At 41.5% G+C, this 19,776-nt stretch overlaps 1 protein-coding gene across 1 annotated transcript in view; it reads right to left on the bottom strand.

Moving 5' to 3' along the window:
- The window catches only part of CD19 (CD19 molecule), a 60,593-nt gene that overhangs the window by 26,620 nt on the left and 14,197 nt on the right, over positions 1 to 19,776 (bottom strand). The window contains exons 3-4 of the mRNA XM_089693483.1: positions 11,351 to 11,605; positions 4,860 to 4,967 (exon numbers count right to left, since the gene is read on the bottom strand). Coding sequence (XP_089549609.1) covers positions 4,860 to 4,967; positions 11,351 to 11,605 — 363 coding nt within the window. The remainder of the gene's footprint in view (positions 1 to 4,859; positions 4,968 to 11,350; positions 11,606 to 19,776) is intronic.

Here is a 19,776-nt window from a genome sequence, read left to right as displayed (position 1 = left end):
AATTTATAGATTACCACCTACAGCCCTTAGTGACAGCTACCCCCTCTTATCTGAAAGACACTAAGCAGGTTCTAAATGAAATCAAGAATCTTACATGGAATCCTAAACATATGACTTTCTTGGTAACTGCTGACGTAGCCTCTTTGTACAGTAACATTAACCATGAAGATGGTAGATCAGCAGTTAAGTACTATCTTAATACCACTACTAATATCTCCAAGAAATTGAAGTCATATATCCTGGAATTATTGGATTTTGCCATGCATACCAATTATTTTTGGTTTAATAACAGATTCTACCTGCAAAAAAGAGGCGTAGCAATGGGAGCAAAGTTTGCTCCCAGCCTGGCCAATTTGTTCATGGCCAGGTGGGAGGAAGATATAATATACTCTCGTGATTGGCCAGAACTTTTATTCTACAAAAGGTATATTGATGATATCTTCCTCCTCTGGCAGGGGGATGAACAGACACTTATCAATTTCTTCGGGTCTCTAAATAATAACAATCTCAATATTCAACTTACCTTTAACTATAGTACTATCAAAATTGATTTTTTAGATGTAACATTGATCAATAATGGAGGCTCTATAATATCAGAAGCCTTCTTTAAGAACACGGATAGGAATAGTTACATCCCGATGGACAGCTGCCACCATCCCTCGTGGCTGGCCAATATTCCTAAAGGCCAGTTCATGAGGATAAGGAGAATATGTACAGATGTTAACACTTACCATCAGAAGGCCGCCGTCCTAAAGGAAAGGTTTATTGAGAAAGGGTATAACGCTACAGTATTAGATGATGACATGGCCCGAGTGGCAAATATGAATAGAGATATGATGTTAACCACCTCTACCTCACATAAGAACGGTAAATTTTGTCCCTTTATCACATCTTTTTCTATCCAATACAAACAAATCAGTAAGATTATTAAGAAAAACTGGGACATTCTTAAGGCTGATCCAATCCTAGCTAGAGCATTACCTGATAGGCCTGAAATAGTCTTCAGAAAGGCCCCTACCTTACGAGATAAAATCTCACCAAATGTGGTAGATCCTCCCCCTAGAACTACGTTTTTTGGCAATATGACGGGTTTTTACCCATGTAACAAGTGTGTTATATGTAAGTTAGATGGTATACGCAAAAAGAAAATTGAATTTTTCTCTTCCACTATAACTCAGAAAACATATGACATCTCCAGATTGATCACCTGTCATAGCCGTTATGCGGTATACCTCTTAGAGTGCCCATGCAAACGGCAATATATTGGTCGGACCACCAGAAGGCTCAGAGACAGGTTTAGAGAGCACGTTAACTGTATTAAAAAGGGCCGGAAAGAACATCCTCTATCTAGACATTTCCGATACCACCATAACCGGGACCCCACTTTTTTGAAATTTGCAGGGATCGATGTAGTTCATAGTCACTGGCGAGGTACAAATAAGCTCAGACAAGTCTCCCAAATGGAAACGAGGTGGATATACGAGATGAGAACATTATCCCCTCTTGGCCATAATGTAGAGGTAGACATAAATTGCTATATAGATAATAGTTAATATCTATGTCTTCAATTGTTTATATGGCCCTTTGTCTAATTCTGATTATTCACATTCACATTGTGGATTGTCGGGAGCATTGCAACATCATATGAATATAGATTAGGACGACCTTAGCTACTATAACAATCCACTTATTTGTGGATTATGACCTATAAGGTTTTCTAATATGGCCCACTTAGAAATTAGAAATTTCATTCATATTTTTTCTGATACTTGTCATTGCAACTTTTATATATTTTTGTTTTTATCTTATGTATTTTATTGTATTGAAGTGGGTTCAATGAGGACATATACTGTATAGTTATGAACACTCATCATAGCCCCCATGTTTTTGCTTTTATATGACCCCTAACGGCTAACATGTGTATAATTTTATACATTTTTGTATATAACCATATTGTTTATACACAGTGGTTTTAAGCATTGTATAAAATATCTTTAGTCTTACTATAGTGATTTTTTATCACCACGGAGTGTTCAATAGTAAACATGTGGTGTTAATGGGTACATAAGATACCATGTCTGACACTTACTAATGAAGCATGATGTATTTAATCTACACATCAGAGCCTCCCTTAGGTGAATAGGACATTATCTAAATTTTAAATATATCCTTAATTGTCCATTCACTGTCCCTGCATTTGTGCAGGTAAAGTGTGTATTCATCCTGTCAGACCACGGGAATATGGCGATTTCGTTCGCGCATGCGCACTGTCGCACCGACCCACGATAAAATGGCGTCGGTCCGTTGTGCTCATTCACTATAATATTGTCCATTCACTGTCCCTGTATTTGTGCAGGTAGAGTGTGTCCTCATCCTGTTAGACCACGGGAATATGGCGATTCCGTTCGCGCATGCGCACTGCTGCACCGGCCCACGGCAAAATGGCGTCGGTCCGCTGTGCTCATCTGCGCATGCGCACTTATACAGCCAGCCCCCGGGAATATGGCGCCGACCTGTATCGATCGGCGCCTCTTTTATCTCCTCTTGGGGGCACCTGGGGAAGCCTGGGACTGTGATATGTGGGAGAGAGGGATGAGCTCCTCCCCACTAGCTTATAGATTTATATATAATATGTTCCACCGCGGTTGGGTATGCGGTGGATACATACACCATTGGGCTACTATAAAATGGCGCCCGGACGCCCGCACATGCGCAGTATGCGGGACTTTGACAAAATGGCACCCAATTAACCTGAATACAGGCTTACAATACACTATATATATGACTTTTGTGGCGTCCGGCAGCTATGGCTCTTATTCCTTCTGATGATGTACGTGTGATACGAAACGCGCGTCAAGGAGGAGCCTCTGCTAGCCGTGACGCTAAGCCGCCGGATCAAGGGGGTCCGGCGGCCACTCTTCTATACCAGCTGGTCAGTGTGTCATTCATGATATCCTTAGTGCACAAGGATTGATTTTATTCTTATACTTATGTTAAGTGGTTTTGTTTTAATATACAATAAATCCTTTTAAATTTGACACAACTACTACACTATGGGTATTCCTTTTTGCTCCACATCGAGCATTTAATTCCTCAGGACCACCAGGTGATTATCCCAAGGCCCAGAGAAAAATTCAGTTGACCCTGTTTTGGAGCCTGCCTGCCAGAGGGAATCCCCGGATGTGATATCTTTCATCATAGAACCACCTATCCAGAGCTTCCCTTCATCTACAGTCGGAGTGACCTTTGGTGTATAAGACACAAACGCACAATTTAAATTGTGCTTCCGGTGAGTGCGCAATTTAATTATTTCTTCTGCACATCGCCGGACTACATGCATCATAAGGATTTCATTGAAATACACTCATCTATGTCTTTTTGATGACTGGACTATACTGTGCATTTATATTGTGCGTTTTGTATTGTGAAGTGAAGTCGTGTGAAGCTCACGTTTTTTCAATTCTTGGGAAGATCACATGCAGTGTGTTTGGTCACACATATGTATGTGGTCTACACCCGTTGACATTTAAGTAAGGGATATTGCACCAAAGTCAGAATGGACTGGGTGCATGTAACCTGTATAGAGCAGAGTGTAAATATGGGTACTGAAAAGTTAAAGACCTAGTTCTGTCCAGAAGTTTTAAGAAGTCTGTCATAAGAGAAATATGGAGGTTTGCCTCTTTTGCAGAAAATGCAAATTTCAATGGCAGTCATGTCAACTCTGTTGCAAGAAAGGGCAAAAAAAGGGACAAAAAGGCAAAAGAAAGGGCTAAAAAAAGAAAGAAAGAGTGAAAGAGGGGAAAAAAGGGGAAAGAGTGAAAGAAAGACATGGGGAAAGAAAAGGGGAAAGAAAGAAGGAGAGAAAGGGTGAAAGAAAGGGTGATAGAAAAAAAGGGTGAAAGAGAGAAAGGGGGAAAGAAAAGGGGAAAGAAAGAAAGAAAGAAAGAAAGAAAGAAAGAAAGAAAGAAAGAAAGAAAGAAAGAGAAAGAGAAAGAAATGGCAAAGAAAGGGGGAAAGAAAAAAGAGACAAAGAAAGAAAGGGGGAAAGAAAGAGGGAAAGAAAAGGGGAAAGAAAGAAAGAAACAAAGAAAGAAAGAAAGAAAGAAAGAGAGAAAGAAAGAAAGAAAGAAAGAAAGAAAGAAAGAAAGAAAGAAAGAAAGAAAGGGAGAAAGAGAGAACGGGAGAAAGAGAGAAAGGGAGAAAGAAAGAAAGAAAGAAAAAAAGAAAGAAAGAAAGAAAGAAAGAAAGAAAGAAAGAAAGAAATGGCAAAGAAAGGGAGAAAGAAAAAAGAGATAAAGAAAGAAAGGGGGAAAGAAAAGGGGTAAGAGAAAGAAAGAAAGAAAGGAAGAAAGGAAGGAAGGAAAAAAGAAAGAAAGAAAGAAAGAAAGAAAGAGGGAAAGAGAAAGAAATGGCAAAGAAAGGGGGAAAGAAAAAATAGATAAAGAAAGAAAGGGGGAAAGAAAGAGGGAAAGAAAAGGGGAAAGGAAGGAAGAAAGAAAGAAAGAAAGAAAGAGAAAGAAATGGCAAAGAAAGGGGGAAAGAAAAAAGAGATTAAGAAAGAAAGGGGGAAAGCAAGAAAGGGTGAAAGGGAGAAAGAAAGAATAAAAGGGGGAAAGAAAGAAAAAGAAAGCTTTTCTACTAGATCTCTATCTTATCTATTGCTCATTTTCCAGCCATGATGAAGAGAGGTCACCTCTGAACTTGTGGAATGTGTTGGCTTGTTTTAGTGGATTTATGTGATATAATTACACTTGGATTGTCATTGGCTCAGCACTCTCTTCTCACACTTCCCCCGCTCCGCTCTCACTATTATAGAGAATATTTATGGAATAAAAGATAGGCAGCCTACGGACACGCACTGCGTCTGATGGTCATGTAGCCACACGTTGCTGTTAAACAAAACAGGACATAACTGAAGGCCGCTACCACGATGATCCAGTACTTTTCTTCCATGAATTTCTGGAAACCTGTCAGAAAGTACATATGATCATTTACATAGTCAGAGAAATATGCACACACTTGTTATCAAAAGTCGTTGGTTTGTGACCCACTGCGCCAAAGTGCGGGAACAGCTGGTTGTCGTCAGGATCACCAGAGCTATTCCATTGGAATGACAAGAAAAAAGGAAGCAAACCTTGGCGCGGCCCTGATACAGCAATACAGCAAATACAAATATCCAACAGTCCATGTACCACCCTTGTGTAAAACCAAATCTAAATGAGTCCAATATGATTAACAATCAATTATAATTTATTATGATTGATTATATTCTACATTATTATTTTATTATTAACATTTTTTTTTAAAAATTTAACTAAAGGCAAAACTTTTTTTTTAGTTTTGGACACAGTGGGGAGGGAATAGACCCCCTGTCAGTTTTAATAGCTGCCTGTGCCCCCGTTAGGAAGATTCCCCCTCTCTATTTGTCCTGTTTACTATTATCATTGAAAGTGAATGTAAAAGAAAATCCCTGATTTTGGGATGTCCCCAGGAAAGTAATAGGGGGGAAATCTTCCAATAAGGACACTAGTTCTGGTGACCTGGGGGGCCCAAGGAATTCCCTTAATTTTCCTCTTACTTCCTGTTTGGCTATGGGACAATAAGTGAAGGAAAATCTCCATACTGGGACACAGATGGCAAAAAAAATCTGACAGAGGTTACAGCCCTCACTTGTTCTATCCAAAATGAAAAAAATAGTTTTGCCTATAGTTCTACTTTAATTCTTTATTCTACAATCTACATGTTTTTTTTTATTCTTTAATTATTTATTATGTATTTTAATATTCTATTCTTTATTTTTTATTCTATAATTCTTTATTCTACATTTTGTTCTTTGTTTTTCATTCTCTATTTCTTTTTTTCTACATTTCTTTATTTTTTATCCTTTAATTCCTTATTTAACATTTTATTATTTTATTCTTTTTTAATTCTTATTCTACATGTTGTTACTTTAGTCCTTATTTTTTATTCTTTCATTCTTTATTCTACATTTTATTATTGTGTTATTTTTTATTCTTTATTTTATTATTTCATTTCTTTTTTATTTGTCAATTCTTTAATCTACATTTTATTATCTTATTCCTTATTTTTTTTATTCTTTCATTCTACTTTTTATTCTTTTTTTATTCTTTATTCCTTATTCTACATTTTGTTATTTTATTCCTTCATTCTTTCTTCTACAGTTTATTATTTATTTCTTATTCTTTCATTCTGTATTCTACATTTTGTTCTTTGTTTTTTATTCTTTTCTTCTTTTTTCTAAATGTATTTATTTGTATTTTTTAATTCTATAATCTTCATTTTATTATTTCATTCCTTTTTTATTTGTTAATTCTTTGTATTTCAACGTTTTTTATTAATTTTTTTTTTGTTTACAAACGATTTTATTGTACAAGAGTAGACAGTAGAACAACAGCACATTTTAAAAGTGATATTGTCAGCAAAAACAAGGCACTTTTGAAAAGTACAATACATAAAGGTATATTAACATAACAAAGAAGATAAGAAAAAAAAGAGGAAGTTACAAGTGCATGAAGTACGTAAACGACAAAATAGGTTAGGTGATACACCTGTCAATAGTACATGCCAGCCAACTTTTACTGGGGATGTTATTAAGCATGTAATAAGTGTCTGCAATCTCTCCATGACTCCCATTTTTTATCGTATAAGTGCATCTTATCCAGTAGTGTATAATGAATACGTTCCATAAGCATTACAGTGTCAATTCTGTGTAAAACGGAGTCTAAGGGTACAACATTGGACCTCCAATGTAGGGCAATAGACCATAAAGTGGCAATACATAATGTGTGTATCAATCTCAGATTGGCATCAGAGACCCCTGGGATATGGGCCCCCAACAAACAGGTCTGCATGGACAATCGTATCGGGGCGCCCGACAATAAGGTAGCGACCTCAGAAATCCTACGCCAGATCAAAGATATGGTCGGGCAATCCCAAAATATATGAACCAAAGTACCCGTGCAGTCACAGCCCCGAAAACATAGAGGGGACGTTTGTGGAAACAGTACATGTAGTCTTGACGGGGTATAATACCATCTGGTTAGAACTTTAAGGGCCGTCTCACGAACCGAAAGAGATCTAGAGCTCTTGCATATATTATCCACCATGGAATCCCAATCCTCATCCGAAAAAGTGACGCCACAATCCTCCTCCCATTTTCGTCTGTACAAAGGGGGAGCATGAAAAAGACAGATCAAAAATTGGTGATAAAGATTTGAGATAAGACCCCTACCCCTGGGAGAGTCACGGCTGACACGTTCAAAAAAGGAAATCAGAGAGGATGGGGCAAGGCCAAAGTGCGCTTTAAAAAAGTGCCTAATCTGTCTATAACGAAGGTACTCGCGAAGAGGAACATCAAACAACACGCGCAGCATATCAAAGGTAATATAAGATCCTCCTCTTTGGAAATCAGACAATCTGATAAAAGATCGATCATACCACCAACGAAACATATGAGGGGAAGAAAAGGCTACAACAAAAGTAGGATCCCCAAAAAATGACACACCTGGGGGAATAGAAGAGACTAAACCCAATTTAGATTTGTGTTTGGACCAAAGCGTCAGTGAGTGAGTCACTATGGAGTTATGAAAAACAGTCGATCGGGGGGAGATGTTAGACCATAAAATTCCCGGTAAATAAAAAGGGCGTATCGACTGAGACTCAAACTTGATCCACGGGATTTGAGAGTTAATAGTAGCCCATTGTGACAATTGCGCAAAGCGAGCCGAGAGATAATATAGCCAAAAGTTAGGAAGACCGAGACCTCCCGACCGTTGTGAGCGATACAAAATGGATGAGGCAAAACGTGGATGCTTATTTCCCCAAATAAAATTATTAATAGTCCGCTGAAAATGATCCAAAAAGGTTTTTGAGACCGGAACTGGAAGTGCTCTAAAAAGATAAAGCAATTTGGGCAAAATATTCATTTTAACCGCCGTGACTCTACCCAGAAAGGAGATATGATAACCGTGCCAGATCTTCAGTAGAGTAGAGAGACGCGATACACATGGTGGATAATTAGCCGCAAATATATCCGAGTATCTGGGAGTGAGGTTAATCCCCAGATAGGATATCCTGTCCTTGACCCAGCAAAATGGGAAAGAACTACGGAGAGATGCACTTAGGGAGTCAGGAACATTAACAGGCATGACCACAGATTTGGTAAAATTAACGGTGAGACCTGACACTTTGGCAAAATCGTTCAATACAGCACACAAGTTAGGTAAAGAAGTCAACGGGTTAGTAATAAAAAGCATAACATCATCAGCATACATGCTCAATTTAAAATGTGAAACTAATAATGAATAGCCAGAAATATCCGAATGTGATTTAATCGCCAATGCCAAAGGTTCCAGCACCAGCGCAAATAAAAGGGGTGAAAGAGGACAGCCCTGGCGGGTACCTCTACCCAATGTAAAGAAGTCAGAGTTACAGCCAGGAAGCCTAATTCTCGTTTTAGGAGAGTCATACAGGGCGTGTATGCCTGCCAAAAACCCCTCACTAAAGCCCATTTTCTGTAGCAAGGAGAACAAGTAGGGCCAAAGGACACTATCAAAGGCCTTGTTTACATCCAAACTCATCAACAGAACCTCTTTGGAATGTAAATTGGCGTCTTGAATAACATTTAGAGTGAGACGAATGTTATCAGTAATAAATCTGTCGGGAATAAAACCCGACTGGTCTGGAGAGACCAAAGAGGAGATGATAGGGGCCAACCGGTCCGCCAAAATACGGCTAAATATCTTTAGATCATTATTCATGACTGAGATTGGTCTATAGTTTTGTGGCAAACAGTGGTCCTTCTGTGGCTTGGGTATTAGAGACATGTTAGCCAATAACATCTCCTCAGGGAACTTACCCCCCTGCAAAACATCATTAAATAAAGTTATCAAGTATGGAGCCAATGTAGAGGCAAAATGTTTATAATAGCTAGCGGTAAATCCGTCAGGACCCGGCGCAGTAGAGCGCTTGAGCGCGCCTATCGCACATGTTACTTCCTCTAAAGTACAGGAGGCATTAAGAGTGACAATCTGAGAGGGTGTAAGGGCAGGGAGGGGTATAGAGTCCAGCCAAGAGTCCGACAGAGGGACAGAATCCGACTGCGGAGGAGCTAGTAGTTTTGAATAAAAATGTTCGAAAATACCCAAGACTTCCTGAGGTAGAGATGAGATAGCACCCGAATTTGTGCGTAATTTATACACGTGTGGGGGGCGCAGAGAGTGGTTCAACTTCCTTGCGAACATGGTAGATGCCGAGTTACTATGTAATAGGAATGAGGCCTTCGACCAGCGAAGGGCCTTTTCAGTTTTTTGGGAAAGCAGGGCATTCAGTTCCAAGCGCTTTTGGGACAGTAGCTGTTTATTAAGCAGAGATGGATTAGCGACATGGCTTCTATAGTGTGCTTCTAATTCTCGGGTTAGAAGTAGTATTTGCTGCCAACGTTTTCTATTTCTGGATGAGGCCATGGAGATAAGTCGGCCTCGTAGGACCGCCTTGTGGGCTACCCAGAGTGTGGCTGGGGAAATATCAGGGGTTAAATTAGATTGAAAATATTCCTGAATAGATGTAACCACTTCCTGGCGAGAGTCGATATCGGTTAGCATAGAATCATTAAGTCTCCAAGAGAAAGGAGTAGGTGCCAATCCCACAAATGTGATAGATAAGGCCACAATACTGTGATCCGACCAGGGGCTCAAATGAATGCAAGCTACCTTAGAATTAGCTAGTAAAATTGGGGTACAATATATATAGTCTAATCTAGCATAAGAGTCATGTGGGTGGGAATAAAATGTGTAATCCCTGGCTCCGGTGTTGTGCGCTCTCCAGGCATCCACCAACTGGAGGGTATCTAATTTCTTAGTAAGGGATTTTGGGAAAGCCTGGGAAGAATGCGAGGGGGAACTACGGTCCAAAAGAGGATTTGCCACCAGATTAAAATCCCCACCCACCAAGAGATGAGGGGACAAAAACCTATCCAGAGTACCAAAAAATTTTGAAAAAAAGGTAGCTTGAGCTGAATTCGGTGCATATACATTAGCAATAGTAAGTTCTCGTCCTGAAAGGGTGCCTTTAAGAATGATAAACCTACTGTCCGGATCACGATACACATGTTGGTTTTTTATTAATTTTTAAACAGTTTAAGACAGGAGCAAAAAAATCATCAATTGCACATAAAAAAATAGAAAAAACAGTGCTCTAACACCAACAGAGCAAAAGGTGTGCCTAGGCAGGGGCTATCAATGGCACATAAATGACAAAAACATTAGCACGGACAATAACTCAAACTAAAGGCAGCTATCCACTGCCACACCAAAAACAAACAAAAAAAAGAAAAGGAAGGATGAGTACAAAACAAAAAAAGATAACAAAACCAAGAGCAGGGGTCCAAGAAATTTGTTAATTCTTTAATCTACATTTTATTAACTTATTCCATATTTTAAATTCTTTATTTTCTTCCTTGTTTTCTGTTAATTCTTTAATCTACATTTTAAAATTTTTTCTTCCTTATATTTCATTCTTTAGTTCTTTTTTCCATGTTTTATTATTTTATTCTTCATTTTTTATTATTTAACTCTTTATTCTACCTTGTAATTGATTATAATGATTGTTAGTTTTCAGTCATCGACCTCTCTACTTTCAGTCATAGAGTGTCCCTCTCAGGCTTGACAGACAGAATTTTCCTAAGGGCCAGGTCACACCGGATGCAGTCCAATGCGTTTTTTTACTACATTAAAAATGCATGCACAGTGTTTTTCATGTATTCCATTGGCCCTAGTTCACACTAGCGCAGTCAGTTCCACTGCAGTTGCGGTCTAAGTCGGTATGCCAATGCGGCATTTAAAACAGAACACTCTGAACTATTATTCAAGGATTATTCATTTTAGGTTGCCTAGTTGTAGAGCGCATTTTATATATATATATATATATATATTTATTTCAGGTACTTATATAGCGCTTTCAATTTTACGCAGCACTTTACATATATATTGTACATTCACATCAGTCCCTAACCCTCAAGGGGCGTACAATCTAAGGTCCCTAACTTACATTCATACATACACATACTAGGGACAATTTACACAGGAGTCAGTTAACCTACCAGCATGTCTTTGGAGTGTGGGAGGAAACTGGAGTACCTGGAGGAAACCCACGCAGGCACAGGGAGAACATGCAAACTCCAGGCAGGAGGTGCCATGGTTGGGAAACGAACCAACAACCCTAGTGCTGCCAGGCGGAAGTGCTAACCATTTAGCCATTGTGTTGCCCTTTTATATATATAATTTTATTTTTTTTCCTTTTATTTGTAGTTTATATGAACCATTAATCTCACCTGTTGCCACTTTGCATGACAAAAATGCGGTCTTCTCCAGTGTTTCTTGCTGGCCACCATGTGTTGCGATAGTGGAGATGATAGTGATGGACGATGGCTCTGTCCTCACCACTCGGATATTAATCCTCGTCTCCCCTCTGGTCACCTTCGCTATGAGGAGGTCTTGTTGAGACCACTCCAGGGTCATCCATTTATCGGAGGTGTTGCAGTAAATAACATGAATGTTTCCTGGGCCAATTGTAACATTGGTCAACTCTACAAATGGAGGAGAGAAGGGAATTGGTATGTAGTCTTCACTTTTAGAAGTCACTCTTCACTTTTAGGCCTGGAATTGAACCCAAGAATTCAACAACAGGATCAAAAAAAGGCTACACAGCTTTTGATTGGTCAGCACCATCACATGGAAAGCAGCGGGGGGGTTCAAATCCCCGCCACTTTCTCTCCTCTCCTACCACTGAAAATATGGAGCATCTACATCCCCACACGCCTCCACACCCGATTTCTGTTGCAGGAAACCTCCCAGCACCACTTCTGTGTGGCGATGACAAGCCTGAGCTCACACAGGAGCAGTGGGGAAACAATTTAGACAGGAATCGAATTCCAGTTCAAATCCCAATTCGCACCACATTCCTGTGCAAATCACATGCGAATTCTGTGCGGTGCAATTTGAGCCATACATTTTGTATGGCTAAAACCACACCGCATCCACACCAAAAACGTGAAGTTTTTGCTGTGTTCACACTTGTACAACTCCAAAGTTGCAAGACTTTAGGGTGCAACTTTGACGTAAGTTTGGATGTGTGCAACTTGGATACGACTTTGGCTTTCATTATTGATAACGGACAACTGTTGCATGTATAACATTCAGGCACAACTTTCATACAACTTTTGACGTTTTTCATTGTAGTCTATGGCACTCAAGTTGCATGACATCAGCACGTAGGCTCCTCCCTGACATGTTTCGTGCACACGCATGTTCTCAAAGGGACCCGCCTGCGTAAAGTAGAAGCTGGAGACATTTGTATTGTTGTTTATAGCGCAGCACTTTTGTTTGATGTACTTTCTTGATTTATGGGGTGGGTTCACCATGTGTGCTAGCTGCTCCCAGATCTCTATGCACTCACTATATACAGTATATTGCTTGTGAAAAAAAATTTAACTTATTTTTTTTATCAGCTAAAGAAATTCCAGATGCCTCAAAACAGAAGGTGTGAAAAGTCTTACAAGCTTGAATCTTTGCAAACCTGAGTAGAAAAGCCTGTTCCCTGCAGAGAAGGAGGCTTGCTCTCTGTGTGGAATTAGTGGTCTCTCTGCAAAGGTCCAACATGCCCCCTACTGAGTCAGAGCTAGGGTAGCTCTCCTATCAGGAGGGAACATGGGAACTGCTAACTGCTCAGCTGTAGAGCATGCAACCCTTAAAAATTTTGATTTTTTTTCGTTTGTTCGCAAATAAAGCACACTACAATGCATATTGTCTGTGTTTTTTTTTCTTTCTTAATTCGTTAGTTCAGCCTGTCCTATGCCAATATTAGCCGTGCCAGCAGCACACGGGAGAGCCAGACCACTGCCCCCTGTGGGACAGCAATGGTTTCATTTTGCGGTGGTCCGACACAGGGGCAGACTGACAACTCATGGGGCCCCCGGGCAATAGGAGATTATGGGGCCCCTGTGTCCTTGCCCAAACTCAAAAAAGCCTATGAAAAAGGTACCAGGGTCATCTCATGGGGCCCCCTACAGACCCCGGGCCCTCGGGCAATGCCCGAGTTTCCAAATGGTCAGTCCACCCCTGGTCCGACACACCCCCTGCCCAGTCACAACTGCTGTACTCCAATCAGCAACACTAACATTTCCTGGGCAGAGATGTTGATTGGATCACTGTGCAGGGGGGCGTGATGGACTGCTGCAGTTCTAGATCACTGCTCTCCCACAGAGGTCCGGCATGCTGCCTGCACAGGGAAGTTGGACATAGGGCTACAGCAATAGCAAGTAAAAAAAAGAAACAGACAAAAGTAGACTATACCTTTAACTGCTTTCCTACCGCCCTATAGCAGAAATACTGCTACAAAGCGGCAGGGGTGCGCAAAGTCATGTATATATACGTCATTTTGCATTTCCAGGTAGGGGGAATGCATGAGCCACGCGCGCCCTACCTGTGCCGCCATTAGTGGCCTCACCTGTCGATCACAGGGCCCCGTCCAGTGATTGACCACCGGCGCCCAGCGATTGCCGTGTTTCACCGACGGGGGAGAGACTTGTATGTAAACAGTACAGATCTCTCCCCTGTCAGCTCCTGTACACTGCTTTGTATGGCTCTGCATAGCAGAGTCATACAAAGCAGTGTGCTTACACCGTAAAGCACACAGTAAAACAGAACACAGTTAACCCTTTGATTGCCCCAGATGTTAACCCCTTCCTGCCAAGTGCCATTAGTACAGTGTCAGTGCTTTTTATTAGCACTGATCACTATATTAGTGTCACTGGAGATGTCAGTGGCAGTTAGTCAGTCCCCCCCCAGTGTCAGAATGCCCACCGCAGTCCCACTATCAGATGCTGATCGCCGCTAGTATTAAAAAAAAACAAAAACTTCAGTATATATACCACCATTCGTAGATTCTATAACTTTCACGTAAACCAATTAATTTACACGTATTGGGATTTTCTTTCAACAAAGACACGGAGCAGAATACATTTTGGCCTAAATTTATGACAAAGTTTGATTTTAAATTATTTTTACTGGACATGTTTTATAGCAAAAAGTCAAAAATATTGTTTTTTTCTCAAAATTGTTGGTCTCTTTTTTTTATAGCGCAAGAAATAAAAAACGCACAGGCGATCAAATACCACCACAAGAAAGATCTATTTGTGGGAAAAAAGGACATACATTTCATTTGGGTGCAGCGTTGCATGACCGCGCAATTGTCAGTTAAAGTAACACAGCGCTGTATCGCAAGAAATGGCCTGGTCAGGAAGGGGGGGGGTAAATCCTCTGGAGGGCGAGGGGTTAATTGGCTGAATGTATTTTGCTTTGGAAAATGCTCAGCTCTTTTTGTCAGGGATGGTGTCTCGATGTCAGTGAAACCAGACAGTATTGAAGCTACAGGATCAGCATAATGTACATTTTCCAGAGAAGGTCAGCAGAGACAACTCTTGTCTCATCCTACATCCTGACTGATCACAGTCACGTTTCTGCAGAATGTGCCGTTTGCAGCATGATGACCTCTTGCTGAATCATAGAGAAAATAGTCACAAATGGGGATGTGAAAGTGCCTGACACAAGGACTATCCAGTATCACTCACATCTATCAGCCTCTCTGTAAACATGGCTGCAGTGTGCAGCTCCCGGGCTGTGCGATATACTAAGCTCTAGGTGAACCCCATTTAACCTATCAAGCACTATTATAATTATTCGGGTGTTATGAAGGCTGAAGGGATCCTTAGGCCCCCTTCACACTATGGGGTCTATAAAAAAAAAGTCTACAAAGTCTAATATGTGATTTTTCTGTTATCGTCAGCTCCATCTAATGGCCATAATGTGGTATTTTCCTACAATATTACAACCAGGGAAATACTGCGTTATGACCACTAGATGGAGCTGACAATCATAGGAAATACACATAAAAAATTAGCTGTGTGATTACCTCAAGCATTCACATAATGTATCTATTACGTGTGTATTTCCTATGATCGTCAGCTCCATCTAGTGGCCATAATGTAGTATTTCCCTGGTTGTGGTATTTTAGGAAAATACCACATTATGGCCATTAGATGGAGCTGACAATCATAGGAAATACACAGAAAGAATTAGCTGTGTGATTACCACAAGCATTCACATAATGTGTCTAATATGTGTGTATTTCCTATGATCGTCAGCTCCATCTACTGGCCATAATGTGGTATTTTCCTAAAATACTGCAACCAGGGAATTACTGCGTTATCTTTGACCCAAGCTCTCAGGAAGAAGGGTTCCAGCCTAAAGCCGGCACCTGACTACCTTCTACAACAAGGGTCTCCAAACTGCGGCCTCCATCTAGTGGCCATAATGCAGTAATTCTCTGGTTGCAGTGGGAGGAATAGTTCTCCATCATTGGTATCAGTGGGAGGAATAGTACCCCATCATTGGTATCAGGGGGAGGAATAGTGTCCCATCATTGGTGTCAGTGGGAGGAATAGTGTCCCATCATTGGTATCAGTGGGAGGAATAGTGCCCTATCATTGGTGTCAGTGGGAGGAATAGTGTCCCATCATTGGTGTCAGTGGGTGGAATAGTGCCCCATCATTGGTGTCAGTGTGGGAGGAATAGTGCCCCATCATTGGTGTCAGTGGGAGGAATAGTGCCCCATCATTGGTGTCAGTGGGTGGAATAGTGCCCCATCATTGGTATCAGTGGGTGGAATAGTGCCCCATCATTGTATCAGTGGGTGGAATAGTGCCCCATCATTGGTATTAGTAGGAGGAATAGTGTCCCATCATTGGTATCAGTGGGAGGAATAGTGCCCCATCATTGGTATCAGTGGGAGGAATAGTGCCCCATCATTGGTATCAGTGGGAGGAATAGTGCCCCATCACTGGTATCAGTGGGAGGAATAGTGCCCCATCATTGGTATCAGTGGGAGGAATAGTGCCCCATCATTGGTATCAGTGGGAGGAATAGTGCCCCATCATTGGTATCAGTGGGAGGAATAGTGCTCCATCATTGGTATCAGTGGGAGGAATAGTGCCCCATCATTGGTATCAGTGGGAGGAACAGTGCTCCATCATTGGTATCAGTGGGTGGAATAGTGCCCCATCATTGTATCAGTGGGTGCAATAGTGTCCCATCATTGGTATCAGTGGGAGAAATAGTACCTCATATCACTGGGAGGAATAGTGCCCCAAGAGCCGGATAAAGGCTAGCAAAGGTCCACATCCAGCCCTCAGGCCACAGTTTGGAGACCCCTGTTGTAGAAGGTAGTCAGGTGACGGCTTTATGCCGGAACCCTTCTTCCTGAGAGCTTGGGTGGGTAGTTCTGAACTTGTACTGCTAGTCGCTTTCTGTTTCTTTAGGCAACATCGACAGAGCAGTCAGGTGACTCAATAGAGGGAGTCCAACACTAGACCTTTGTGTCCTCTGCTATGGGTTCCCAGTGCTATATTTTGGAAACGTGTGTCTATCTGGAAATAAAGTTTCCACAAGATTTCAGCAGCCATATTTGAGCATGAATGTCCATCAAACAGCACAACCTGGGTCATTAGGGTGTTCTTCAGAGGAAGTGAAGATAGGAGCAGTGCCCTCTCATGGATGGGGGAGATAGGTGTTGAAGAGTACTCCAACCCTCACCTGGGGATAGACTAAGGATTGATATACTATGTGTAGAGAAATCCAGCTTTCCTTTAAACAGCCCACCTGCTCTGCGGCTGAGACTGCGGAGAGGATTTGAAGTTTCTGCTGTTGTTTCCTTCTAATGGGAAACTGAAAGTTTTTGGGTTAATAGTAAGAGAAACTGATGGTATGCTTAGGAAGTTGAGCGTCACAGGGACTTGGAGCTCACAGGAAGCACACTCAGGTTGCACATACGTGTGGAAAAAGAGAAGACTCATATCCAAAACCTGATAGTGATGAGCCGATTGTACTTGAGTTCAGTTTGGTGTGGGTTTGGTGAACTTTACTAAAGTTTGGATGTTGAATTTGAACTCCACTGAAGTAGAGCCATTTCTAGGCTAATAGTCAAGGGATTGTCAAACAAATGGCATGGGGGGCAGTGGTGTATTTAGGATTTGCGCTGCCCCAGGCAACACAAAAGTCGAACACCCCCCCCCCCCCCAGATGGAGAAAGCATGACATCGACCAACACCAGACCCACTCCCGCGGAGGGAGCCTGACAGTGACCAACAACACCCCTGCCCCGCCCCCCCCACCCGAGAGAGCCTTCCATTAACACCCCCCCCGGCGAAAGAGAGAAAGACACTCACCTTCACAGCTCTGGGCCATGCCCAGGAACAACAGTCTGACTTTGCATACACCATCAATCAGCCCACAAGTCTCTCTGGGATTACCCATCTGGTCCCCATGCCGCATATGTTCCTTCTTCTGGGGAGCAGTGCTGCCCCCCTAAAAAATTCCACCCTAGGCAAATGCCTTGTTTGCCTTGTGGTAAATTCGCCCCTGATGGGGGGCAGGGTACTGCCCTTTGGGTCATGGTTAGGGGGAGGAAGTAAGACATACAGTTTAACTGATATTTTACATAATTTTATTTCTATAAAAACGTCTTTTACCAGTAAACCTGTATTACTCACAGGCAAAGCATGGTGGATTTTTTGACAAAAAATATTTAAATGTGCACAAATCTCACAAATAAAAAATTAATACACGTTGCACCCATGACAATGGACTAAAATAGCAGCATAGCAGAAGCTGTTTGCCTTCAAACTGTCTCTCTGATTCAAAAAAAAAACCCAAAAAACATGAACATAAAAGAGGAAAGGCTTTTTTTTTACAGAGCAGCTGAATGTAGACAGGTAAACGTAAAATATATAATTTACCTGTGACTAAGAAATGTTTAAAATGTAGTTTGGAGGGGAGCAGCTATTTTATTAATGCTTAAAGTGAAACTTTAGATATGCATAATTCCTCTAAATAACACACCTAGGGGTGTCCAGACCCTGCCTGTGCAGTACTACATCTGTACGATTTATATACAAGCTACTACAGTAAAAACATTTACAAAATTACTGGAATTGTGGACATGATTGGTGATGGATTTACATTGTGGGATATTTTTTTTTTTTTTGTAATAAAGGACATATTAAGGTGTGGTGTCCTTACTTTATTTGACTTTTACTTTACTTATTTATTTTACTTATTTTTAAAGGGGGCTTCCACATTTCAATAAGCCCCCCATTTACAGGCCTTCCATGATCACCAGGCTAGGGTTGTGTGCAAGAGGCCCTTGTTATTATCAACATGGGCATATTGGGAACAGCGGAACCCCCTACGGTTGGAGGAAGTGGACTATACACAGTGCCTTGAAAAAGTATTCATACCCCTTGAAATTTTCCACATTTTGTCATGTTACAACCAAACACGTCAATGTATTTTATTGGGTTTTATGTGATAGACCAACACAAAGAGGCATATAATTGTGAAGTGGAAGGAAAATGATAAATAGTTTAACATTTTTTACAAATAAATTTTGAAAAGTGTGGCGTGCATCCCCCTAAACCACTTGCGTGATGGGCAATTTCACCCTCATCCTGCCCAGGCCAATTTTCAGCTTTCAGCACTGTCGTACTTTGAATGATAATTGCGCGGTCATGCAACATTGCACCCAAACAAAAATTTTATCTTTTTTTTTAGACAGATAAAGCTTTATTTTGGTGGTATTTATTCACCTGGGTTTTAAAAAGACCGAAAATTTTTAAGAAAAAAAGTTCTTAGTTTCTGTAATAAAATTCTGTAAATAAGTAATGTTTCTTCTTCACGATGGGCACTGATAGGCTGCAATGTTGGGCACTTATGAGGTGGCACTGATGAGGCTACACTGATATGTGACACCGTTGGATAGGAGGCTCTGATGGGCACTGACAGGTGACACTGATGGGTAATGATGAGGTGGCACTGTTGGGCACTGATGAGGCAGCACTGATGGGCACTAATGAGGAGGCACTGATGAGGCTGCACTGATATGCGACACCGATGGATAGGCGGCTCTGATGGGTAATGATGAGGTGGCACTGATGAGGCATCACTGATGGGCACTAATGAAGAGGCACTGATAAGGCTGCACTGATATGTGGCACCGATGGAAAGGCGGCACTGTTGGGCACTGAGAGGCAGCATTGATGGGCACTGATGAGGTGGCACTGATAGGCATCACTCATGGGCATTGATAGGTAGCACTAATAGGCTGCACTGATCAGTGCCCTGATTATCTGTGTAGATTTCCCCTGTGTAGATTTCTGCTGTCAGCAGCAGGAAAGGACTGCTGATAACTGGAAAATCCTGTTTTCAATGTGATCAGCTGTGACTGGACACAGCTGATCACATGGTAAAGGGCCACTGTGATTGGCCTGTGTCCAAAGGACACAGCAATCACAGAGCACGCCTGATGCATGCCACAGGGACTAGCGGGGGGGTTGGGAAGATATCAATAGACACCCTCCCAGAACTGGATGACTGTACTGTAACCATCATTCGGCTAAAGTGTGGTCAGCAAGAGGTTAAAGGAGGATTGTACAAAAAATGATTGGTTAAACCCACAGTAGGGTCAGTAGGGGGCCCCATGAGATGCCCCTGGTACCTTTTTCATAGGCTTTTTTGAGTTTGGGCAAGGACACAGGGGCCCCATGATCCCCTATTGCCCGGGGGCCCCATGAGTTGTCAGTCCGCCCCTGGCAACAACTTCACACTATCCCCAATAATACAAAAATAAAGTACATTTTGATTCTAC

The sequence above is a fragment of the Staurois parvus genome, unplaced genomic scaffold, assembly GCF_062004578.1.
Source record: "Staurois parvus isolate SC_StPar_1 unplaced genomic scaffold, SC_StPar_1.0 ptg000024l, whole genome shotgun sequence".
NCBI classification, from domain to species: domain Eukaryota; kingdom Metazoa; phylum Chordata; class Amphibia; order Anura; family Ranidae; genus Staurois; species Staurois parvus.
Note: the sequence above shows the minus strand (reverse complement) of the source record. Positions and strands in the feature narration are given on the sequence as shown.